The 26,337-nt window shown below is 54.6% G+C and overlaps 1 protein-coding gene and 1 long non-coding RNA gene across 2 annotated transcripts; both read left to right on the top strand.

The window, feature by feature from the left end:
• The first annotated feature begins 674 nt into the window (after positions 1–674).
• LOC129083168 (uncharacterized) lies at positions 675–2,923 on the top strand. Its single transcript, XR_008530467.1, has 2 exons — positions 675–774; positions 952–2,923. It is a non-coding gene; the product is annotated as an uncharacterized LOC129083168 (long non-coding RNA).
• Positions 2,924–21,255: 18,332 nt separating this feature from the next.
• BCL2A1 (BCL2 related protein A1) lies at positions 21,256–26,321 on the top strand. Its single transcript, XM_054588877.1, has 2 exons — positions 21,256–21,786; positions 26,084–26,321. Exons 1-2 carry the CDS (start codon positions 21,256–21,258, stop codon positions 26,189–26,191), a joined length of 639 nt encoding a protein of 212 aa, XP_054444852.1. The 3' UTR covers positions 26,192–26,321.
• Positions 26,322–26,337: the final 16 nt, after the last annotated feature.

The following is a 26,337-nucleotide window of genomic DNA, read 5'->3' as shown; positions in this document are numbered from 1 at the left end:
GGTAACTAATAATAAAATAGAACAATTACAGCAATGTCCTGTAGTAAAAGCTTTAGGAATGTGCTCGCTCGCTCTCTCTCAAAAGACCTCACTTCCTCTACTCGCCCGGTGAGGACGGGAGGTGAACAGCGCTCACATGAGGAGATGAAGCGACATGCTCAGGACGGCACAATTTAACACTTACTAATAGTTTCTTTCTGGAATTTTCCATTGAATGTTTTTGGACCACCATTGATCAAGGGATAACAAATTGTGGAAAGTGAAGCCGCGGAGAAGGCGCTGCCGTGGGGAAGGGGGGACGGCTGGCTGCACCAGCCACTCTGAGAGAGAAACGCCACAATGTTGGCGGTCTAAGGAAAGCTTTTTATTAAAAATAAGTTTTTGGCCCACATGATGGCCCCACGCAGGTGTCCCGGTCAGCACGACGATGTGGTGGTTTAAGGACCCAGGTCCTCCCACGCAGAGGGTCCACCACCTCCTGGGGCCTCAGGGCTGAAGGGGAGAGACAGCGGAGGACACACCCCTGGTCTCGGCCGCCTTGGCCCACAGGCGGCATCAAACCGCCTCCCGCCGGAATGCGGAGGATCCAGACTTGCTTGTCTCCTGTGCTCGCAGCCAGACCCTGGGCCCGTCATACCAAGTGTGAATGTGCAGGGAGCACGGATGTAGAGCTGCGGAGGCTGGAGCCGGTACGTCCCCGGAGGTGTCGGAGCCACGGGGGCCCGCGGTGCTCCGGGGGGACAGGGCCTGCCTGGAGCCCTGACGCACGAGCAGGTGAGCAGCAGCTAACCAAGGGGATGGCGACCGGGCCGAGTGTTCGCTCTGCTCCGGCCAGGGGCCCTGCTTGGCCTTTGTGGCTTGGAAATCAGCTCCCGGCCCAGCAGAACAAGCCCCATGTGTCTTCCAGCCGCGTTCTCTGGCCCACGACTGACAGAACTCTGTCTTTCCCAGGCTGCCCGCAAGACTTCCCCCATGACGATGATGATAAGGACAACAGCCTCCCATCTATCGTGGTCACGTCAAGTGCGTCACATCCGGGACATCCTCGTGCCCTCCGGAGGCCAACGATCTCCGGCAGTCACGACGGGCACTTCTGCCTGGCAGTTGCACCATTTCTGGAAATCCAGACACGGCTTCCTCACCCCCACCCCAGCCCCAGGGCAGTGGGCCCCTCAGGCTCTGGGCAGGGCACTGGCAGGGCGCAGCGGCTAAGAGAAAACGGGGTCCCCAGGGGCGCCTCAAGTCCTTCTTCACACAGTTCTATTCACGGGCCGGCTCAGGCCAACGCTTGCTGTCCACACAGTGTGTGCTGCTACACTTTACCGCCTATGCGTCTCTCAACAGCTTCATGAAGCTGTGGCTACCAGGCCTGATTTATACATAAGACACTTGCTATCTGAAGAAATTAAACAACTTTCCCCAAAGTACACACATCATGGTGGAGTCCGGATTTGAGCACAAGGATCACCTGGGTGTCCTGTACGTGCCAAGGGCTTTTTAATGCATTTCCAATGACAGAATTTCAGGACCAGTTGCTAAGCCTCGTGAGCTGGCCTAGCAGGTAAAAATGGCCCGTGTAGTTGGGCAACGGGAGTAGGTTCCAGACAAGCGGCTGCTATGGCCCCGCGTCTAGCTGGGGTCTGGGCAAATGTTTGGTGCTATTTCTGAAAGGCCCTGAGTTGGAGCCGCAGGCTCTGGGTATCCTGGGGGGCAGCCCATGCGCGTCTGGGAGGCTGGGCCACAGGAATAAGGCCACAGCCGCAGAGATTCAAGCGCAGGATTTTGCCCGATAATTCACCTTTTTAAAAGAGTAAACACGTCTGGTCCTCTAAGGACACAGAAGAGGCCTGGTGAAATGCACCGATCCACGTGTGGTGGCCCCGTGGATTCATACGCACGCACCCTCCTCGCTCAGAGCTGGAGCTAAAACCGGCGGTTTCCAGACTCCCTTGCCGCCAGGGTGCAAGATGGGAACTACTTCCTATCACCCGGACTCGCGTGGGGCCCTGAATTATCCGGAAGAGAAATGCGGGCGGCTTCCCGCCTTAGGAGGCGGCTTCTGGGAGACGGTGGGGCAGCAGCTTCTTGACTGCACACGGGCAGAAGGCCCCGGGCTGCACAGCCTGCATGGCGGGCTCAGGAGCCCTTCCTGGGCGCTCCTTCCCGGACGTTGCTATGGTCCTGCCGGGCCTCTTCAAGGTCTTTAATCCTTCGTAAACGCCTCTTTGTCCAAACCATCTTAGGTGGATTCCCTGGCCTGCCACCCGGAACTCTGACCACGCCCCGAAGGAACGCGTCTGCGTGGCTGGGTCCACCCTCTTTACTCCGACCCAGGCCCACCTGACCGGAGGGGCGCCGCTGCCCTCCCTGGGACCAGGACGGCCGCTGCGCTGGAGCAGCTCAGCGACGTCGTCTGCAGTAGAGGACAGGGGCCACCGCGCCCTGCAGGCTTCCACGTGGAACGTGGTGCGTTCCCAGCACCGCGCCCCCACCACACACAGTGAACAGCGCCCCTGGGAGCTCACCTCCCACACGCAGACCAGCCAATCCAGAGCCCTCCGAGGGCCCCACCCACCTCCTCTGTGGGGCTCCATCCCCAGGCCCCTGCCCAGCCGCCCCAGGCACACGAGGCCCCAGGTGAGGAAGGGCAGCTCCTACTACGCCCGGGCCGGCTGACCGTCTTCACACGCGCCAGGCCCGAGCCTCCGCAGCCTGTCTCGAAGTTGCTGCCCACACGCTGCCCGCACTCCCTCCGCCTTCTGACCGCCCTGGGCCTCTCTGCGTGGGCCCGGGGCACGGGAGCTGCCCCCTTCTCGTGGGGTCTGTGATGGACACAAAACCCTTTTGCAACGGCAGCCATCTACTCACCAGCTCGCCTTGCCACACCTAAGTAATAATAAAACCCGTATTTTGAAACACCCTTTATCGACGCATCTGTACGTTTAAAGAGCATCTGCCTCGGCCACGTAAGCGCCACGGTTCTGGGCCTCAAGGGCCCGCGATGATCAGCTCAGACACTGTTGCCACCTTTCTGAAGTGTGATTAGAGCCACACACATCAAACAAATAATCCCACAAATGTGTAATTAGAAAGCGTAACACACTATATGGAGAAAATAATTACAGAGCGCTATGTGAGCACAAGGGGACCGGATTATGGCTCCTGCACGCAGGCCTATAAAGCCTGAGCCGGGTGAGGAGTGGAGAAGGAGGATGTGTAAGGACCGACAACAGGAGCACGTGCCAGGGTCCTGGGGCAGGAAGGAGGGTGGGTCAAAGGAAGAGAGCAGCTGGGATGGTCACTGCAGGGGAATGAAAGGAAGCAGGCGAAGGGCGGTGCCAAGGTCCCGTGGACACCTGAAGGACTTTGGAATTCTTCCTGAAACAGCCTATCTTTGAAGGGTTGTAAGCAGAGAATTATCTACCATAGTTTACTTTAAAGAAGTCTTTTAAATTGATCTGAGAGAGAGAGAAGGAGAAGAAACAGCGAGTGAAGCATCGACCTGTTGCTCCACTTACGGATGCATTTGTCAGTAGATGCTTCTAAGTGGCCTGCGTGCGGCTCAAACCCGCAACCTTGGCATATCTGGACAATGCTCTAACCAACTGAGCTACCTGGCCAGGGACTAGCATAGTCTGTGATTTATAAAGACCCCCTGGCTGCTGTGCATGTGCGATTACAAGACAAAAATGAGAGCAAGAGGGAGACAAGTGTAAAGATGCAAAGTGCCAGGGAAGAGGATGGGGAAGGAGAGCAGGAAAGGGGGTGACTGTGGGGTCAGAAGGGACAGGCCTTGGTGATGGGTGGAGCCGGGGTGCAGGAGAGAGGGCGTGGCGTCTCCCTGGGGGCTCCTTTGGGCCCTGGGTGGGAGGGAGGTGCCCGGGGGTCTCCTACGGAACCAGCTACCAGCTGCGTCCTTCCGCGAGCCCCAGCAGCCCAGCCCGAGCCCCGCGTCCCCGCCTTGGGTTGCAGCGGGGACGAGAGGCGGGAGCCGGGTGAGGGGTTTCCCTCCCTGCCCTGAAACCCAGCTGAGGGGCCTGTTCCGAGCCCACCCTCTGCACCCCGACCCCAGCAGGACAGAATGTTCTGGAAGGGAGGAGCCCCAGGATAAAAGGGTACACATTTCCTCCTTTTCTTTCCTTCCTTTATTGGCCCTTGGAGGAGTGAGCTGCCCCTTTGAGGGGAGGGCCCAGGTAGAAGATTTTTTCAGGATGGAGAAAACCTCTTTCCCCCCAGGACTACAAGTCACACCATTGTGTTTTTGGAAACTGACCCCCTCCCCAACTCTCCTACCCTCTGCCACCTCCTGTGGAGAATCAGTTTTTCTGTTGCCAAACAAACAAACAAAAAAAAAAAAAAAAAAAGGTACCCACAAGACTGGCTCTTCTTCTTTTTTAAATCAAACTGACCGAGATAAAATTTACATACTATAAAATATACTCATTTTAAACCTACATTTTGATGTGGGTTTTTTTTTTAAGTTTTCAGTTCAGTGCATTTTCACAAGTGCCCCCACCCCCGTAACCGCAGCTGGCCCGGGGAGACGGCACAGGCTGTTTGCGTCACCCCAGCAAAGGCTCCCGGGCCGCAGGCAAGCCCGGCCTCAGGCCCGCTGTAGGCTCTGCCCACGCGCCAGCCCCGCAGCCCACAGCCCTGCTACACAGTGAGGGCGGCCAAGACACGGGGTCACTCGGTAAGTTGCCCAAGGTCACGCAGCCACGGGTGGCAGAGCCAGGACCCGAACACGCACAGCCCGGCGCCTGGCCCGTCTGCTCAGGCAGGCAGGCTGCGGAGCGCTGTGGCGGGGGCCGTCGGCAGCCCCGCCGAGGCCCACACCAGGGTCCCACCTGGGCTGCTGTACGGACAAGCTGTTCGGTCATCCCTAAGCGGGGGCTACAGTCCAATCTCCCGGTCCCGTGAGATTCACAGTGACGACTCCTGCCCACAAAAACAAGAGGTCTGTCCCGAAGGTATCCAGCCAAGTGCTATGAAAAAGAGCGACGTCCGCTGAAGAAGATACGAGATGTAGGAAACACTGCACACAAGGCCATGGCGCCTCCGTCCCCTTCGGAGGAGGCACCCTGGGACCTCACACGGTTCTCCCAACTGCCATCAGCTGCCCCTTCGTGTTTTCCTGAGATGCAGTTTCCATCTCTACCTCTACTCCGGAATTTTTAGCACCATTTTGTAGGTCCCACTGGCCCCATCTGTTCCCAGGTCTGAGGGATCCCTAGGAGCCTCCGCCACAGGCTAAGGGATGTGTGGAGGGGGATTTCGTGGGGTGCGCTCTGCGCCTCCGTTTTGGCAGGTCGAGTTGCCAAGAGACGGGGTTCGTTCGGGGGGAATGGCTGGCTCTGGGGACAGAGGAACAGAGGTCCAGCGGGGTGGGTGGCAGGCGGGGGGCAGCGCACGGCCCTGCCACACAGCACAGCACCCGTCTCTCCCAACATCATGTACTCAAGTTACAGCTATCTAGACTTTCCAAAGCAGGGAAACAATGTATTGGCCGAAAAAAAAAAAAAGTAATTTGTCAGAATATGATTTCACCTTTTCAGCTGGATTCTAGAGGTGTATTGTTCAGCTGCTGTGTAAACATCCCAACTTCACTTTTATTCAACCAGAATAAAGACTAAAAAACAAAAAAGACAAACTCTGATATTATCGCTTGTCCAGGCGGGTCACCAGGACAGCGCAGAGGCACAGAGGCCCAGGCCCTTAGGACACAGGGCCTCTGGGGCACAGGACCTGCAGCCAGATGGACTGTTTACTGAAGCCCCTCCATACCCCCGGGACCCCCTTGGAGCCTGGGCAGGAGGTGCTCAGAGCCCCGGAGAGGAAAGGAGCCGAGGGCTGCGCGGGGCCGGCAGGAGCTCAGCAGCCCCGGGACGAATGGTCGGCCGAGCCACTTCCCACTCCCTGCTGCGCATTCATCTTCACGCGCTCACCTTGCAGCCGATCTGGAGGATGTTTGTGTCACTTAGTTTTCTTACTCATCTAATGACAGGCAGGGGAAGCATTCCAACTCCGCCAGTCCCAGGGCTCTGTGGCAAGGAAATGCGCAGACCGGGGCGGGCCCGACAAGGGGGTGAGGAAACCCACCGCACGCCCCGCCCGGGGCCTCTGCACCTGGGGTGGGACTCTGTGCTGCCCCCTTGGCCCCGCGTCGGCAAAGCCCGGCCTTTTCATTTTTCTGCCCTGGCAGCTGGGACCTGCCCCAACTGTGAGGTCACCTCAACCCACTGATGACTGTAGTGGCTTCGTTCTTCTGCCGCCCGTGACCCAGCCTCCGAAACGCTGAGGTGGAGGCGTGCAGCCAGTCAGTGGGCGGTGAGGAAGCCTAAAGAGGCCAGCAACGCCCTCTAGGAGCCAGGGCTGGGGGTGGACGCAGCAAAGAAGCCAAGACAAGGTGTGGGCTCCTCTTCCTGGGACATCGGAGGGCATGCATGGTGTGCCCATCACTGAGCAGGGCCTCCAGAATCAAGTCCCAGCTCTCCACCGTATTGAAAAAACAAAAACAAACAAACAAGAAAAAAAAACTTCAAAATTTTCTTTTAATTACAAGAAAAGGCACTAGCCAGGTAGCTCATTTGGTTAGAAGATCATCGATACACCAAGGTTGTGGGTTCGATCCGTGGTCAGGGCACATACAAGAAGCAACCAATGGATGCATACATAAGTGGAAAAACAAATTGATGTTTCTCTCTCTCCCTAAAAATCAATAAACAGAAATTTTAAAGGGATATCATCCAGGAAGCAAAGCTTTGAGCGCAGTGGAAAAGGGCTTCCCTCCTCCAGGGCACAGCACACGCCAGCTGGGCCCCCACCTGCGGCACAACCTACGATCCCTCACCACCTGGCTTCCTCGTCTTTCTGGCCTCCTGTCCCTCTGCTCCCTTCTTTGCTGGGACCTGCCAGGCCTCCCTCCCCACTGCTTCGGGCAGTGGCTCTGAAGCCCCCTGCCCCCTCTGCTCTTCTGTCTGTGGAACCCTGTCTCTGCCTTGTGAAGTCCTCTACCATCCCCCCTCTCCCCTTTTTATAAAGCCTCTTTTCTCAACACTGAAATGGAACACTCGGACCGGCACCTGACCTTGGGGGAGAGGAGGCAGCCTTGTGGCACTAGGCTGTAACCCGCGGGGCGTCATGCTCTCGCTGGGTAGGCAGCGTCGGGATTGAGGTAAATTAAAACGCAGGATGCCCGGCTGGTGTCAGAGAGTTGCTTGTTCTGGGGGTAAACCCCACACATCTGATCATCAGGACGGTCAGAAGGGAAGTGTTCTGTGTGAGGGCGAAGAAGGCTCACAGGAGGGAAACACAGGAGGGCAAAACTGGGATTGCCTGGACGTAGGAAGGAAAATACTGAGTTTCTCTGTTAATAACTCTGTTTTCCGGTCATTTGTAAATGACTTTTTAAGGAGTTCCTTATCAAGTGACTTGCCTATTTTTTTAATATTGAGGTAATACTTTTTTCTTATTAACTTGTAGAAGTTTTTCATATACTGCAGTTAGGAGTCCTTTGTTAGATATGTGTTTTGTAAATATACATGGTCCAGCAGAAGTAAGGCTTGCTTGTGTGTGGCTGGTAGGGTAATGATATAGGTGTAATAATTTATAGTTTTAATGTGAACACTTCGCCTCAAATGTCGTATGGTGTGCTTGACTGTGATGTTATGTTACAGAATTACATGCTTATGATTTTGCAATGAAAGATTTTGTGATAAAAAAAGGGATGTTATTTGTGCCAGGTCCTGTATTTCTTCCAGTCCATGGTTTATCTTTTTTACTCTCTTATAGTGTTTTCAATTAACATAAGTGTTTTTAAAGATTTTCTTTATTTTTTGGGGGGGGGGGTGGGAGGGAGAAAGAGAGGGAGAGAAACATCAATGTGCCAGAGATATATCCATCAGTTCCCTCTTGCGCACCCGCCCCTGGGGACCTGGCTCACAACCCAGGCCCGTGCCCAGACTGGGAACTGAACTGGTGGCCTTTTGGTTCGCAGGCCGATGCTCAATCCACGGAGCCACACCAGCCAGCGCACATCAATTTTTATTTTTCACTACTTATCAACTTATTTTATTAGACTAGAGCTTTTAGTGTCCTATTTAAATATTTGCCTACTCTCACATCATAAAAATACTCTTTTCTTGTACAAGATTTACTCTTTTACATTCTCATTTAGTTTTATGATCTACCTCAAAGTATTTTTATGTACGATGTGAGGAAAGAATCAAATCCCCCCGCCCCGGGCCCCATATATAGTCCCTGTTTCCTCCTACTATCCCTTAATTGAAAAATCCTACGTGCCCCACTGAATCGTGGCGGTGAACTGTTGTAAAATAAGTAATAAAGAGACTCCATACCTGCGTAAGAAAATTTCCTCAAGGACGGATCAAATATGCCACCATGGTCCCACAGGGTCATAACGGAGCCGAAGGATTCCTGTCCTGACTTCCCCACCCGCGTGACGTCGTGTCCCCGGTGGAGCGACATGAAGCCCAAGGGATGCTGCAGCAGACCTGACTTCCATCGCCGCGGGATGACCACCGAGCCAGATGAGGTCGCAGCTCAGGTGACGTCGAGGCTTGTGTGATGTCTCCTAACGTCTGAAATGGCGTTTAAACCTACTATACTGAAGTCTGTGTGACATTTATGCCCAGGAGACCAAGAGCAGGCGTGATGTCCCATTGCTGTGAAAGGACACAACAGGTCACGGTGTCTCAACCACTGTGACGTCCAATAGCAGCAGACATGACGTTTAAAACCCCTGATCGTCGCAGGCTGTGTGAGGTATAGTATGGTGTCTGGTCGCGGGCGATATGACGTATAAACCAGCCGACCGAGCAAACATTTTAACGACTCGACGCAGCGAAAATGACGTTTAAACTGAGTCCACCTCCCAATAGTGTGACGTCCAATGGCCTAAAAAGACTTGAACACAATCGACCTTCACCCGTCAGACCGGAAATGACGTTTAAACAAAGGCTACCTTGCTGGCATTTTGACATAAACTGACATCATGTTTGAACCCGGCTGATGTAACATTCATTTTAACATCTGGTCCCGACGAAAACGACGTCTCAGTGCAGTCGCCAGCACCGACTTAATGACCTCAACCGCGACGGAAATGACGTTTAACGTCTATCGCCTACAGCAATTTTTACCTACGTTGCGGAGATTAAGGGGCCCCATCTATTCATTTGACCTTCCTCAAAACGGAAATGACGTATAATAAACGTCCCCATTTCATAGTAATATTGACCCTCTTACCGACGGAAATGACATAAATATTAAGTGTCCTAAGTAATCATTTTGACCTTCGTAAAGACAAAATGACGTAAAAATTAAGGGGACAAAGGATCATTTAACCATCCTCTCGACGGAAATGACATCTAAAGCAGTGCCACTACACATAGTGTCGACCTTCTTCGCGACGGAAATTATTTAGGACGTAAAATTAAGCGTCCTAAATAATCTTTTGACCGTCCTCGTAACAGAAATGACATCTGAAAGCAGTGACATCATAGGTATTATTAACCTTCTTCGCTAGGGAAATGACATAAAAAATCAAGAGGTGTATGTCATCATTTTGACCTTCCTTGTAACGGAAAGGATGTAAAAATTACTGGTCCTATAAAATCATTGTGTCCTTCCTCGCGACGGAAATGACGTCAAAAGCAGTGACATCACACGTATTATTGACCTTCTCCGCGACAGAAATGACGTAAATTAACGGGGGGGGGGTCCATATTTTCATTTGACCTTCGTCACGACGGATATGAAGTCAAAATCAATCGCACTATATACAAATTTTGACCTTTGAGACGGAAATGACGTTAAAACGGTGACACCACACATTATTGCCCTTCCTCGCGACGGATATGACGTCAGAATCTAGTGCCTTGCCCAATAGAAACACATTGACCTTCTTCGCGACGGAAATGACGTAAAAATTAAGTGTCTAATCGTTCTGACCATTCTCGTGACGGAAATGACGTCTGACAACGGTGACCTAAGCATTTGGACCTTCTTCGTGACTGGAATGACATAAAAATTAATGGGCCCCATCTATTCATTTGACCTTCTTCAAATTGGAAAAGACATATAATTTAAGACTCCGAAATTCATTATTGACCTTCTTTGCGACGGAAATTACATCAGAATCAAGTGCCTTGCTTTATAGTAGCACTTTGACCTTCTTTGAGACGGAAGTGATGTAAAAATTAAAGGGCCCATATTACCTTGACCTTCCTCGCGACGGAAATGATGTAAAAATTAACTGTCCAATCATTTTCGCGTTCCTCGTGAAGGAAATGACGTCTGAAAACGGTGACATAAGTATTCTGACCTTCTTCGTGACTGGAATAACATAAAAATTAACGGGCCCCATTTATTTATTTGACCTTCCTCAAGTTGGAAAAAACATAATTTAAGAATCCCAAAATCTTATTTATTGACCTTCTTGCGAAGGAAATGACATATAAATTAAGGCGCCATAATATTTTGACCTTCCTTGCGACGGAAATTACGTCCGAAAGCAGTGACATCACGATACAATTGACCTGAGCGACAGGAATTACGTAAAATTAAGGCGTCCATATCATTTGACCTTCCTCGCGACGGAAATTACGTAAGAGTTAATCGCCTTGCCCCAAAAAGCATTTTGACCTTCTTCGCGACGGAAGTGACGTATAAAGTTAAGTGTCCAATCATTTTGACGTTTCTCGTGACGGAAATGGTGTCTGACAACGGTGACATAAGTATTTTGACATTCTTCGTGACTGGAATGATGTAAAAATTAACGGGCCTCATATATTCATTTGACCTTCTCCAGTCGGTAAGGACATACAATTTAAGACCCCTCCCAAATTCATATTATTGTTGACCTTCCTCGCGACGGAAATGACGTCAGAATCAAGTGATTGGCTTATATTTACTCTGACCTTCTTTGCGACGGAAGTGATGTAAAAATTAAGTGTCCAATATTTTTGACATTTCTCGCGACGGAAATGACGTTTGACAACAGTGACATACGTATTTTGACTTTTTTGGTGACTGGAATGACATAAAAATTAACAAGTTCCGCCTAGTCTTTTGACCGTCCTCACGTTGGAAAAGACATATAATTTAAGACCTCCCAAATTCATATTATTGTTGACCTTCTTTGCGACGGAAATGACAAAAATTAAGGGGCTCTTATTTTGACCTTGTCTGCGACGGAAATGACGTATAAGCGGTGACATCATACATTATTGACCTTCCTCGCGACGGAAATGACGTCAGAATCAATTGCCTTGTCCTATATGGGCACTTTGACCTTCTTTGCGACGGAAATGATGTAAAAATTAAAGGGCTCTTATTACTTTGACCTTCTCAGCGACGGAAATGACGTTAAATTAAGTGTCCAATTATTTTGACCTTCCTCGCGACGGAAATTACGTCTGAAATCTGACATCATACAATTGACCTTCTGCGCGACAGGACTGACGTAAAATTAAGGAGCCCATACCATTTGACACTCCTTGCGACGGATATGATGTCAGAATTAATTGCCCTATGTAATCATTTTCACCTTCGCGACGGAAGTGATGTAGAAACTGACGGGCCCATTTAATCATTTTGACCTTCCTCATTACGGAAATGACGTTTGAAACCAGTGACATCACACAAATTGACCTTCTTTGCAACGGAAATGAGGTAAAAATTAAGGCCATTGAATCATTTTGACCTTCCTGGCGACGGATAGGGGCCGCATAATCATTTTGACCCTTTCTGCTACGGAAATGACGTTTGAAGCCCGTGAAGTTACGCGTTTGTTGACCTTCTTCGCGACGGAAATGAAGTTTAATATAGTGGACATATTTGTTTTGCTCTTATAGTGACGGAAATCCTATTTAAATTAAGGCACCTCGATAGTCATTTAGACCTTTATCGCACCGAAAATAACATGCAGGGCATGGCGGTGCCCCCCTGGCTTGCCGGGGGCCAACCCTAGGTCACTAGGCACCCCCTCCCTACAAGCGGGCTGCGGTACCCCTGAGGGTTGCTGGCGGTCCATCTTCAGGGGCTACTCACCCCTTCTCTGCAGGGAAGTTGCGGTCCCCTGGAGGCTGCCTGGGGTCCCCTCGGAAGCGCCACACCCGCTCCACACAGGGGAGCTGTGGTCCTCCCCTCTTGGCCCCACGTTGCCCGCGACTCACCCTCGGGGTCTACGCACCGCCTCCCTACAAGGATTTTCTTGCAAACAGCAGATACAGCCACTTTGATTTACGGTTTTCCCGAGAAGATTTGGTGTAGCCACTTGCCAGGGCCCCTGGTTTTCTCAGTGCAGACCAAACCTTTGACGATGGTGCCTGCACTTTCCACCCTGACTACGGCCTGGGAGGAAGGGGCTCCTGGTTTGCCAGGGCCAGCATGGCTCTGCTGCAGTCCCACTTGTAACCACCAGATGGCGCCCTTCGGACGCTTATTGAGAGGGCGCTGGGTGCTCAGCCTCGCAGCCCAGCAGCAGGAGCCTGGAAATCTAGTCAGTTGACAGTCGGCTTGTTTATGACAATGAACAAAGGTAATAGAAACTTGCATTTATTCTTGTGCACATGTGAATTTAGGAAAAAGTTGTAAACAGCATTGTATCTATGTATTTTGGGGTGAGACAACCCTGGGTGTTATTCCTGGCCTGCTGCTTCTAGAGGTGGGACCTGCCACATTCTGGGTGTCAGATTTCTCCTCCGTGGAACACAGTTACTACTTCCAGGGCTTTAAATGAGACGAGGTTTTTCAGAATTCCTGGCATAATTCCTGGTACATACCATGTATTCACTTTCCCTTCGAAAACTCTTCCATCACCACCTCTGCCTCCTTGACATCCATTGCTGCCTGTTGGGTTTGACAATAGCTTCTCCGTCTGTCTTGTTGCTCCATGCTCCAGGCTGGGGACCCTCGACAGCAGGACTTGCCTGATTTCTCTGCCTTCAGCACCCAGCCCAGAGCCGGGTACTTAGCAAACCCTCAACCAAAGGATGATGACCAAGGACACCTCTGCCCCCACCTCCACCTCAGACAAGAAACCTGAGTCATTTAGGTCTAAAGTCTTGGTTGTTTGGGCGTAAAACACACAGTTGGGAAAATGTGGTAAAACCTGAACTGGTGTTTCTGCTCTTGGGACCCCAGACGCCTGGCTGCCTGTGCACCCCCCGGAGATGCCGGACGGAGCCAGCCTGGCCGGAGCCCCGCTGTGGGGAGGGCGGCCCCGGGGCGCCGGTGGCGAGCACCGCGACCGTTCCGGCCCCACAGGATCCCCGGTGTCCCAGGCGGGGGGCGCTTGCCGCCCTGGCGAGGTGGGCAGGGGGGACACATAGATAGGAAGTGTGGGCAGGCTAGCGTTGCAGTCCCTGGAACCCTGCCCGCCCCTCTGTCCCCGGTGGGTGAGGGTCAGGCGCCCGCCCCCCCGGGGCTCCTCGCAGGCCTGGGGGAACGTGCACTTCTTTGGGCTTCCCAGCCCTTCCAGGCTGGAAAGAGGGAGTGACTGGAGCAGGCACGTGGGCAGTGTGGCGGGCTCACCAGTAAACGCAGGTGGAGATGCGAGGAGATGGGCCGTGCTTCAGCTTGCCCGGAGCGCTGGACGCCATTCCCGTAGTGACACAGGGAGGACTCCGCCGCCCTGGACCAAGGTCCCTCACGGAGACTCCGCTCCAGGAGGCGGGGCCTCCCTAAAGCTCCCAGCCTGGCCAAGAGCGTGCGTTTTCCCTGACTTTTGTCTTTACACATGTGATCATTCAAAGCACTGGAAAAATGGGAAGTGGGACTAGAAGATTCTGGAAACCCCCAGGTTTCCCAACGCAAGAGCGGCGTGGCTGCTGAAGCCCGGGAGGCCACAGGGATGAAGGACGACAGGAAGGGGGTTTGGAAGGCACGGGAGGGGGCGGGCGGCTAGGAAACACAGGTTGTTACAGCACTCATGCAACAGAGCTGCTATTTCTTAAAATGTTTTTTTATCCTGGAAACCACGTGACGTGCCCAGCGCAGAGAGAGCAGTGCCATGAACCCCTGGGGGGCCCCCAGCTTCACAGTTTCCAACATTTGCGCGTCATTTTCCATCTCCCGAACTTCTTTTTCTTTCAGTTATAGTAGAAGCACCTCATTCTCTTTTAGGAGGCCAATAAGCCCTTGTAGAGACCGCAGGTGAGGACCGAAGAATGTCTGGGGCTGGGAGGAACTTGAACGTGTTCTGGTGCATCCTTCTTAGGTTGAAGAGCCTCCGGCCAGAGCCGCCTGCCGCCGGCCTCAGGGCGGCTGTCCCGTGCGTCTGCTCTAACGACTGTGCCCGCAGCCCTGCCAGGAATCCGGGGCCCTCTGTCACCCTCACCTCTGTCACCCTGGCCACAGCCCCTTCAGTTCGTCAGCCGGAAGCTGCATGTGTCATCTGCATTAGTCAGGACTTGAGACTTCTAAGCGACAGATGCTCTCACTGAATGGGATAGTGTAGGTCTTGTTGCCAGTTCTCCACCTCTTCCCTGTAACGAACTTACAAATTCATGCCTCTTCTCCGTGGGACTTCACGGGTGTTTCTCCCCATCGCTGCCGTTCGCTCTGCTCTGTGACGTGCCATGGATGAAAGGTCACTAGCAGCCCAAAGGGGAACAGAGAGTTTAGGTGGCCTTTGTACTTTGGTTTGGCGTCTTGAGCTTCTGTTATCAGCCAGGGAATTTTGCCCGAGGCAGCTGCTGGCCGGGGAAGAAGCTGGCTGGAACTTGCCCCACGGCCTGGAGCGACGTCACCCAGCAACTGGCAGGCCCGGGAGTAAGAAACCTGAAGTATCTGTGAGCACACAGCCTAGTGCGGCTGCCTGGGAACAGGCTGAAACAGCAAACAGAGCTTGATCGGTGGGCAGAACGGCAACGTCCGAGGCAGGTGCGGCTGGACTTGGGCTCAGCTGCTGTCCCCACGGTTCTGTCACCCCCCAGGCCTTCCCCACTCATTCAGGCATCTGTTCCGCAAACACGGGCCTGTGCCCACTGGGTTCCAGGCTCTGAGGTTACCGGATGAACAGACATTCTACCAGATGACAAGGAAAACAAATTCTGGACCCAGTGCGGCAGTGAGGGGGCCGCGGAGGCAGGAAGATAGGGAAGGCCAGGCGGGCACCCCGAGGAGCCTGGAGCCTGAGTGCGTGGGCCCTGGGGGCAGCCAGGGAGTGGGAGCCCCAAGAACCACGAGGTGTCGGGGTGTTGGGTCAGTCAGCTGCAGTCAGGAGGCTGGAGGGTCTTGAGGCTGCTGTGATGGCCCACACATGTGGTGGCGAGTGGAAAGTTTCTCAGAAGAAAAGGGAAGTGCCCTTTCTCAGAGAAGGGGAGGGTCCGGGGCAGGCAAGAAGCCTTGTGTGCCAGTGAGGTGCTTCCCCGAGGCTGGCGGAGCATTTCGGAGAATGACAGAGCAAAGACTTCCTTCCCCTGGCGACCGGCCGGCGACCTGCCTCGTCAGAATGGTGCTGACGGACGCGAGGTTGGCACAGGCTCCGAGCTTCTGCCGGCTTCTCGTGGAGCCGTGGGGGCCGCCGGCCCCCCAGGGAGGAGAGGCAGGCAGGGCAGCCCCTCTAAGATAACCCGCACAGCGGGAGCCCGGAGCTGGACGGCCCTGCTCAGTGGGCCGCATCAGCCCACAGACTGTGGGCGAGGCCCTGCGTGGCTGCCGGCGTGTTGCGTGAGGTTTGGGGGAAGTGCGTGATGCAGCCCTGCGCTGGCCACAGCCAGCTGGCACGGCGGGGACGGGGTCCGTGCTCTGTCAGGCTGCACGGGATACCGCAAGGCCTCCCCTTCCTGGGCTCTTTGGGGTTTGGGTGGTGGCACATTTGCGGGGAAGCTGCTACCCTCTGCAGCCTCCCAGGGCTGCATCCAAGCCGCTTTCTCCCCCGGACCCCACCGGCTCTGGCCCCTCGGCCCCTCTGTGCGCTGGCCATGGTCCTGCTTGCGCCTCGTCTCCTCCATCTGGCTCGGCTCGGGGAGTCTCCGTGGGCTCCCAGGGTGTGTAAGGGACTTTTAGACTTAGTACGAAGACAGACAACTCTTTTAAAAAAATGGACAGGTTTTAATGGATGCTTCAGAAAAAAAAGATACATAGACAGCCAACAAACACACAGAAAGAGATCCAGCGTTATTAGTCGTGAAGACATGAAATTAAAACCACAACATGCTATCGCTGCGCACGCACCAGACGGCCACATTTCATGGACTGGTGACACCACGTATGGCCTGTGTCCGGGGCGGGGGCAGGGCAGGGCCTCTGTGTTGGCGGAAGCGCAAAATGCTGACATCGCTTTGGAACACAGCTTGGCGGTTTCTGGTGAAGAAAATGAAAAACAAAACACATCTCTTACCATTCGACCTGAAATTCCATTCCCAGGCATTTGCCCAGGACAAATGGAAACATGTCCGCATGGCCCCTGCGGAAACAAGCTCCTTACACACACACACACACACACACACACACACACACACGTGCGCACGGTCCGTGGTCCAAGAGTCTGGCTCCGGGGTGAACACCTGCAGGAATAAATACCTGCGCTCCTTAGAAAAGCCTGAACGCGGCCTGGAGCAGGGCCGGGACGCGTCTGGGGTGGTCGAAACGTTTTACGTTACGATGGAGATGTTTACGTTTGTCAAAACTCACCGAGATGTTTACTTAACATGGGTGGATTTTATATTTGGAAATTGAACGTTGCTAATGATTTAAAACAACGCTGTTACCCCCGCGGCCTGAGGAACCAACGCTGTCGATGCAGCTCGGCCAGGACAGCCTCCTGAAAATGCAGAGCCGGCGTGTTTGTCGCCTGCTTAAGGCCCTTCAGAGGCTCCTCTTATTCTCCAGTCCCTTGCGAGCTCCCTGCCCTGTGCACAGGCTGCTTGACCCCGGCCCCCCCACCCCACTGCCCCCAACGTGTCCGCACTGCCCAGTGCTGCAGCCCAGCCTCGTCAGATGCCGATGAGGTGGTGGAGTTTCCTTGGGGAACCTCCTGGTGTCACTTTGTACCGGGCACCAAACATGCAGTGGCCGGACTTTCTGGTGGTCCGTGGGAGACCCCAGCACGTCACGAGATCTGTGGTCATGAACAAGGCCCCTGGCGAGCGCGGGCGCAGCGGGAAGGTGGCTGGCTGGCTGGCTGCGGGCTGTGCGCTGTGCTCCGCACGGTGTTCTGAGCTCCCGGCTCTCGGCTGAGACTTGCCCTCATGGGGCTGGGTTCACTCGCAGTCACCAAGCAGCGCGCTTCTCCTTCCTCGGGCAGCGTCTTGGCCGTCCGGTTTCGGGCGGTGGGAAGTCCGAGGCCCTCTGCCCTGGTCGCTGGAAGGTCCTAGTCAAACAGGCTTGTCTTTTGTACTTCCCCTGAGATGGCATTTAGGACAACAGAAGAAGGTGTTGCTTTCACTTTGCAGAGTCAAACCCAACAGAAAAACCAACCTGGCGTCCTGCCCAGGGAGAGCGGGCTGCGCCCGTGGAGATCGGGGGACCCCGGCACGACAGGGGAGCGCCCCTCGGCATCTCCCCTCCACCCTTCCTCCTCCATCTCCGCTGTGGCCATGTACCAGTCCCGCCCCAGACGGCACGTTTGTTGACACCTTGCTCTTGTGTCCCTGCCCCTCAGCTGCCCGCGTGCTCGCCGATGCCTTGCTCTCGAGGACGGCACGAGAACTGGGGGCAATGCCACGTTTGCTCAGGGGACCCATGGGAATGGGTCTCCTGGGGTAGGACCTGAGCTCCCGCCAGGCTCCCAGTGGCACCTGGGTTTCTTGACGGGGCGTGGCCTTGCCCCCATTGTGTTTTCTGATGTCGGGTGGCTTCCTCTGTGTGGTATGGGGTTACCATTGACGACCGTTGTTCCCTGCAGAGAAGTCGCCCTGGCCTCAGCCTGCGCCTGGGAGGTGGCTGCCATGAAGCTCCGAGGAGCTGGGGCTTCCCCGTGAGCCACCTCCGCTGAAGCAGCCAACGGCCCAGTGAGTTTCCGCCCAAGTGCTGCCGTTGGTGAAAGGGGCCGCTGACCCCAGCGGGCTCTCCCCTGAGGTCACGCACCCCCAGAGCCTCGTCTGGGGGCCTGGGGCCCTCTGGCTGCTCATGGGGCACGGACGTGCCGAGGTCCTTCCCTCACAGTCCCCATCAAAATGGGCCCTTCGTCAGCCCTCGCTTTCTGCTCCCCAGCCAGAGCGGGAGGGGGACCGACAACAGCAGCCTGTGGCCAGGGTGGGGGCGAGGGGAGATCTCTCCCAGCCTCGCCTCGCCCCACGCAGCAGCCCTGTCCTGGGAAGGTTCCAGCCCCGGGGCCCTGGGGCAGCCTGGTGGGAGGAGGGACGGGCGGCCACCCCAGGGCTGGTGGGGCTCCCTGCCTCCCTCCCCCAAGGGATCCTGGGAGGGTGGCGTTGGTTAAATTGCACACGTGTGTCTGTAAGTGGCCTTGCCTGTCAGTGGCACATTGCGGCAGTTTTAAAACACGGCTGCAAATTCTTTGACACTTCTTCCCAGGGACAAAGGCCCGCGTGTCCTCTCCCTGAAGGAGGGCGGGCGTGGGGTCACTGCTGCTGCCCATACCGAGGGGCAGCAGTGGGGCTCTGTTGCCTCCCCACCGGGCCACACACGGCCGCTCAGCTCCTGCTTGTCGCACTGGAGCACTCGCTCTTGGGACCCGGAGCCACTGCGGCGGAGGAGTGACTGGTTCGAGGTGGCCGGGCCGCGGAGGCCACATGGAAAGACCCCGCGCTGAGAGCTGCCCCTCCAGGCCCGGCCGCTCCAGCCCCGTCCCGCGGCGCCTTCCTGCCAGTGCGCCCAGCGCTGGGCGGACGCTTCTTTCTCCCGCGCCTCACGGCCCCTGGCGCTCAGCTGCGGCCCTGTGTGTGCCGCCGCCACCGCGGGGCACACGTATGATTTCTGGACCCCGCCGTTCTGGTTGACGCCCCCCGAGGGTGCTTGGGTGGGCCCCTGATTCCATACAAATTCCACATGTGGACTCAGGGGGACGGGAACCCTGGGCTGGTCCATGAGGCGCACGGAGACCCCTGTAGATTCTAGTGAGAAGGGGGACGTCTGTCTTCACGCCTTGTCGCCGTCAGGCACTGGTCTGTGTCCCTCACTCCCTCTCCTCTCCAGTCTTTCTGCACTTTATCAAAAAAGAAATCCTTCTTTTTTAGAAAATACTTTGTTTTTCTCTCACCTGTCCTTGAAAAAGCATTTATTTGGAAACTCCCCAAAAGAAATTAAAGCAGGCCGCACTCTTTAACATGTTTAAAGCAAGTTGTTTTGGGATCCACAGGGTCAGGCATATGGAGCCCTATGTGCCCCTTTGCAGCTCGGCAGCCAAGAAAACACCCCAAGGAGGAGGTTGCGGGAGAGACTGTGGGGGGACGTGCCCTTGAAAGAGAGTGGGGAGGCCGGTGGGTGAGGCTGGGGGCGCGGCAGGCCTCCTGCAGGGCTGACCTCGGAGGGGGCGCGGAGGCAGCAGGCTGGGTGGGGCTGCAGCCGGGGCGGGTCCCACAGAGCAGGGGCTGGGGCAGCCCTGGCTTCCCGGGTACCTGTCAAAGGAGGCGACTGACAGGAACCGGCCTTAGCGCCCACGCCCTGCTCTGTCATCAACTGGGGCGCAGGGGGAGGGGGGCACTTCCTCAGTGACGTCCCCATGGCAGGACCTCAGGGAGGTGTGTTTGCTGGGCCAGCAGCTCCCTATTAACGAGCACCCCAAGCAGCATTGGCGATAGCTCAGAAATACCACTTACATGTGACTTTTTCTTCCCCCTCTGCAGCTGTTCATAGACCCTAATGCAAAGGACCTGGTCCCCCATATGTGGATGGAGAAGAGAAGTGGGTCCTGTCCCTGCAGGGACCCTGACACGTCTCTTCCTCGTCCCGCCGCCCCTGCCCACAGGCGGCCGCTGGCTCTGCTGCACACAGGAAGGTGCAGCCCGCCCACAGGGGCGAGACTGGAAACCTGCCCGAAATCCCCGCGCCCCCTCACAGCCGGTAAATTCACCGTCTCCGACCAGCCGTTTCCCAGAATCGCCACCATGCTCATCACATGGCAGACTTGCATCTCATTTCAGGCTGCGCCGGTGCCTCGTTGCCGTCAGCCCCGAGAAGGGTGATGGGGAGCCGGTGCTGAGGGGGCACCAACGTGCGCCAGGCGTGGTGAAGGGGGCGACACAGGCCACCTCGCTCTGCGTGGCCTGAGGCCACTGTGTCCCCTTGTCCACCCCCGGGGCACACGGTGAGCGAGGGACCGAGTCGGGTCCTCTGTCCGCGATCGAGCGCTCTGCCTGGTCCCACGGCTCTCACCCGCGCATCGGATGGCCCAGGCACTCGGGGCGCTGGCCTAGAGCAGGGCTCTGTCAGGGGCTCTCCAGCCGGCGGCAGGTGGAGACGCAGGGGGCGCTCTCGCCTCCCCTCCTGTTTTGCCCCCTCCAGTGCCGAAGTGTCCCGCGGTGTTGCCGGGGCAACGCGCGACAGTCACCAGGGCTTGCCGACCCCCTCCCACCCCGTCGGGCACAGTGGCACCGAAGATATTTTTTGCAGGTGACATTGACATCATGGACTACGGCTGATTTTGAAGTGAGCGGTTCAGCGTTGCTTGGCGCGTTCACACAATGCAGTGTAAACACCACGTCTGTGTGATTCCCAAACATCTTTGTTGCAAAACAAAACCCTGTGCCTGGGGAGCAGTGAGCACCCCCTTCCCACAGCCCCTGGTACATGCCCATTTGCTTTCTGTCTGCACAGGTCTACTTTCGGATTTTTCACAGATTGGCTTCTTTCCCTTGGCATCATGTTTTCGAGATTCGTCCACAACCTTCCTTTCGTGGCTGAATGGCGTCCTGTACCGTGGTAGCCCCTCCCGTTGATGAACATGTGGGCCATTTCCACCTCTTGGCTCCTCCGCGTCATGCTGCTGTGACCGTTCGTGCTTCAGTATTTGCCTGAGCCCCGGTTCTCAGTTCTCCTGGGCACATGCCCTGAGGAGTGGGGTTGCTGGGCCGCGTGGTCATGCCTCCGAGTTTCTGAGGAACTGCCGGGTTTCCACAGGGACAGCACCGCAGCCAGTCCCACCAACAACCGAGCGGAGTTCCAGTTTCTCTGCGTCCTCACGTCTCAGGCTGAACGACCACAGGCAGGATGGGGAAGTGGGGCCTCAGAGACGGTTTGAACTTTTACTTTTACATACGGCCTACGCAGGAGAATGCCCGGGGGGACGGAGGCGGCCGGTGATGCAAACAGAAATTCCACTGGCGACAGATGTCACTGTGTGTCACATCCCGCCGCATTCTGAGCTCTGGTTTCACAGTCACCTCAGCCTCTTCCTGGGCAACAGCTCGGGACGCAGCTCTGTGGGCGCGGAAGATGACCGACTGCGAGTTCGGGTACGTGCAGGCGCTCGCCCAGGACTACCTGCGGTATGTCCTGCAGATGCCGCAGCCGGGGGCCCGCCCAAGCAGGACCTCCCAGCTGCTGCAGGATGTTGCGTTTTCAGTCCAAAAAGAAGTGGAAAAGAATTTGAAACCCTGCTTGGACAGCCTCGATGTCGCGTCCGTGGACGCTGCCCGGACACTTTTCCACATGGTGATGCAGAAGGAGTTTGAGGACGGCGTCATTAACTGGGGCAGGATTGTGACCATATTCGCCTTTGAGGGGGTTCTCATCAAGAAGCTCCTCAGAGATCAGATTGCCTCGGACGTGGACACTTACAAGTGCAAGGAGATTTCTCACTTTGTTGCTGAGTTCATAACAAAAAACACAGGGGAATGGATACGGCAAAACGGAGGCTGGGTGAGTCGGCTTCATTGCTCTTTACTTTGAAATAGGAATTTATAGTTTCCTCGTTAATTAAATGTACACACACACACACATGGATTATATTTTCAAGCACATCTGTAACACATCTTTAGAATCAACAGTGCAGAGCCTAGTCTAGGGCTTTGTGTGTGTTAGGGTTGCCATGACAACGTAGACTTAGCAGCATAAGATTTGGTATTAGATGTGGTTATATGTAGGTTATTTATTATGTTGCAAAAGGTAGGTGTAAATTTTTGCACATTATTGCTTACTAATTGATCTCCCCACCCCCCCACCCCCGTTTTCTAATAAAACGAATTCTGGCTGGTAAAGCTTGATGATAAAAAGTAATGGGCTGCACCACCAGCAAGAAACTTTTTTCAAGCACTCCCGAGTGAAAATTGTCTTTTATAATCCACGCTTTGAAAAGCCAGGACCACGCGAGGGGCCGACATCGGGACCCCCGTGGAACAGGGCCCCTTGCAGCTGGCGTCCCCGCTCGCCTCTACATCCCAGGGCGGAGCGCTGAGCTTTCCAAAGCGCCGAGTCCTGGAAACCCTCTCCCCAACGCCCAGCCCCAGCCCTTCCCTCTCTCCAGGGGGCACCACTGTTATCAATTATTTTTCATGCAACCCACGGCTCCTGGATGGAGCCATAGAAAATACACATAGTGCCTCTTTGTAAGAAAGGTTTTTTTATGTGTGTAAGTAGTACAGGGTACTTCTGCTTTTTCTTCACCCCAGGGTATTTAAAACAGTCTTTTAAAAAGCGTGCTACATACCACGTATGCTATTGTGCGCAAATGCTATCGAGTAGCCACTTGGAGCGGACACTTAGGCCATTCCCGCAGTTTACCATCCCGCACGATGCTGCCCGTTGCGGGTGCGTGTTTTAATTGACTAGATCTTCTAGGTCACACGCCCATCACCGCGTGTGAGGGCGTTAGAGCAATCTCCTAATTTCCCCACTCTTTTCCGCTCAAAATAGATCCCTCATTTACCTCGTTTCATTCTAGTTTCCTTGATTACTAGTGAGGTCAAGCACCTTTTTATACGCTTACTGACCACTGGCAATTCTTATTTAGGGAATTGTCTATTTATACTCTTTAGCCATTTTCCTATTCTTCTTACTGACTTGTGCAAATTTTTTGAATATTCTGGATAGAAACTACTTTCATACATAGGGCAGAGACCTTCCATCTGGCTGCCTCTGGAAGCTGTAGATGTCTTCGGTCATTATAAATGCTTTAAAACTTGATAGAACCCTATTTCTTGGTGCCTTGCACTGTCCTGCAGAGGGAGAGGGGGCGCCGGAGGCCCTCCCGGTCCCACCGGCCTCCAGGGCCGGCGCCCTTGCCTCCGGACTCAGCCTGGCTTGGGGCCGGGCGAGGTGTCTGACATCGGACATGTTTTCTTCCGGTGCCCGCGTTGTGGGGACGCACAAACACGCGCGGGCGCCCCACGCGCAGGCCGCGCCTGCACGGAGGCCTTAGGCAGGTTCCAGGCCCCGATCACTTCCGTCTGAGTCACGAGGGAAACGCTTTGCAAGGTGTCCTTTCACAGCCACCTCCGCCTCCCTTTCCCGGCTCCGTGACACCGGATCCTGCTCACGGGAAGCGGGTCCCTTGTGCTGTTCTGGTGCTGTAATGAATGAACTTCCTCCCGAATCAGTCCGTGGGTGGGGGAGGGGCCCGCCCGCGACTGTGCCGGTGGAGCCCCGAGGGTCACAGGGTGAGGGGGCGGGGCCTCCCCCAGCTGTAACCAGACACCGGCCAGCGCCGCCCTCCGGGCCCCGCCCGCCGCCAGCGCGCCTTGGCGTCACGGGTCCCAACGGTCTCCGAACTGCAGGGGGACAACACCCATCATTGAGTTACATGGCCAGCGGCCCAGGGATTGCAAACAGCTTCTGGGCCAGGAATGTGGTGCCTCTGAGGCCGACGGACCTGAGATCCAGCGCGGCCTGCCCGGCTCGCTACCTCCGCGACTCATCCAGTGGCTTCGCCGCTCCGAGCCCGGGTCCCTCCTCCGCGACCCGGGGAGACGGCTGCCACCCGCCTCCGGGGACGGTCTGAGGGCGCGATCAGCAACGCTGCGCCCAGAGCAGCCTCTGCAGCAGAGCGCTATTCCGTAGGTGCCGCTGTTATCGCCAGCGGCAGTATTGCCTAACGTCCCTGCATTGGTGTATTAAATCTCCATTAATTATGTGATCGACGACAGTTAGACGTTAGTCACCATCTAAACAGATGCCCCAGAGGGGGAAAAGACCAGTGTATCTACAGTGGGACTTAGAAGCTACTAATTTATTCTTTATTTTTATCGGCATGCATTCCTCCCTCCCTGCCTGCCTGCCTCCTTTTGGAGCTTCTCTCCTCCCGTTTCATTCCCCTTCCCCATTGATGGTTACTTCCTTCTGTCCCCTGGGCCCCGGGAAGTGCTGAGGATGACTGGGCTCTCGCAAGACCTGACGGGAGGGCGAGGGCGATTCTCTGCTGTGTTCAGCATTCTCGAGGCAACGCTGTCTCCTGAAAGCGCCCGGACTGCGGGCTCTCGGTTCCTCGGGCGCCAGGGGCCTGTCCCGGGACAGCGGCCCCCGCCCCGCGCGCGCGCCAGGGGCGGGGACGGCACCCTCGCTCCGCGCAGGCTGGCCCAGGTCCTTCTGCTGAGAACGCGCCGGCAAAGAGGTGTTGAGAGACGGTGAACGAAGGGACACAGGAGCTGAGGTCCGAGCCCTGGTCTTCCCAGTCTCCAGAGGTGCGGCCTTGCGTTAGCGGTGGCCCTGAAGCCACCGGAGAGTCCGCGTCCTTGTATACAACGCCCTTCCTTTCCCATCACGTCACATTGTGTCGCAAAACACAAGGACTGGACTACCTACCTTAGAAGGGAAGCCCCAATATTTCAGAACGTCTTCCTGAGGGCCCTGGAAACCGTCAAACACAATGTAACTGTGAAAGTCACATGGGAACCCCCGCCTAGTTTCCATGTAGAATTCTTAGAACGACGCTAGTACGGACAGAAAGCCCCCGCGCCAGCGCAGATGTGCGGTCAGGACTGGTGCTTTCCAAGCAACCAGCATAGAAAAGTCTGAGTCATCAGAGTTAGGGCAGCAGGGTTCCTGCTTTCACGATCTCCTTTAATGTCCTTGGTGTTCATCACACTAGATGCAAAGGCGTTCCTGACCCCAGGATGTGGAGCTGGCTCAACGCGGAGCACGTGTTTGCTAGATGAACGCGTGTAAAGATCTATTCACCAATTTTCTAACCCATTTGGTGGTTGCTTGGAAATGCATGGTGTGAAAAGCAGTGTTTGCGTTCCAGCACGGGCCCAGGCACTGAGAGGCCGGTCTCTGGGTAACACACTTTATTCTAGGCCTCAGTTTCCTCATTTGTCAAAGGCCGGCTGGTCTCAGAGGTGCTTTTCGGTGAGGATGAGCCATAATTATAGCTCATAAATGAAATACAATGCCCAATCCGTACTCTAGTTTTTAAACACTATGAGGGAAAAGAAAATGAATTGTAATAGACACAATCACTGGCTCAGAAGCACCGCTTTAATGTCTTTATTGTGAGTCTTCATGACTCTTGGCATAATACAGTTACAACTACAGGGGCGTATTTCAGTGCCAGACAACTGAGAGGGAAAGCCGTGGGGGAGGGGACTCTCTAGCCTCTAGAGCTTCTGTCCAGCATGGTAGCCACTTGTCCCTTGGGACAGTTGAAATGTGGGTAGTCTGAGTGAAGATATGCTGTAAATACAAAATACGCATCGGATTTTAAAGATTAGATAACGAAAAAAAAAATCAGATCCTCATTAATAATTTTCATATCGGTTACACGTTAAAATCATATTTTAGATATATTTCAAAAATCAATTTTGCCTATTTTTTTCCTTTCAAAATGTGGCCACTAAAGAAGTAAAATTACATATGTAGCTTACACTATGCTATTTTGCCATGTATAACGTGCGCCACGGTTCTGTGTGCATTATACACGGGATTGTACCCGTTATTGCACCTATGGTGTGTAATCATTATACTCATGTATAATGCACCTTATTTTTCCCTCAGAAATTTGAGCAAAGAAGTGCCCACTGCACACAGAAAATTACAGTATGTTGTTACCGAGTGTGCTGCTCAGGGTCTGGAATCAGACACTGAGAAAGATGATGGCGAACAGAATAAAAGTCGTGAAGCCACGAAGATTAACCATTTGCATTATTTAAACGAAAGTTTGTTTTTATTCCAGCACATTTAGTCTCTACTGCTTTTTAAAAATGTTTAATCTGTTCTCTCATAGGAAAATGGCTTCGTAAAGAACTTTGAACCCAAAACTGGTTGGCGGACTTTTCTGGAAGTTATAGGAGAGATCTGCAAAATGTTCTCTCTCCTCAAGCAATACTGTTAACTGAGAAGGACACTCTGCATTGTGAAACCTACAGAATTTTCTGGACTCTTACAAGAGGAATTGCCAACACTTCTTCTAAACAACGTTCATGATGCAACTTGGATGTTCCAGTCAACAGAACTTTTGCCCTCATTTCAATGAATAAA

The sequence above is a fragment of the Pteronotus mesoamericanus genome, unplaced genomic scaffold (assembly GCF_021234165.1).
Source record: "Pteronotus mesoamericanus isolate MK-2021 breed Mesoamerican mustached bat unplaced genomic scaffold, CSHL_Meso_final contig_1242, whole genome shotgun sequence".
Lineage (NCBI taxonomy): Eukaryota > Metazoa > Chordata > Mammalia > Chiroptera > Mormoopidae > Pteronotus > Pteronotus mesoamericanus.
This window is presented reverse-complemented; position numbering and strand designations above follow the sequence as displayed.

Coding starts and splice junctions, on each gene's coding strand:
- BCL2A1 (XM_054588877.1), top strand. CDS start 21,256: ATGTCACTGTGTGTCACATCCCGCCGCATTCTGAGCTCTGGTTTCACA. Junction 21,787..26,083: donor TACGGCAAAACGGAGGCTGG/GTGAGTCGGCTT, acceptor GTTCTCTCATAG/GAAAATGGCTTCGTAAAGAA.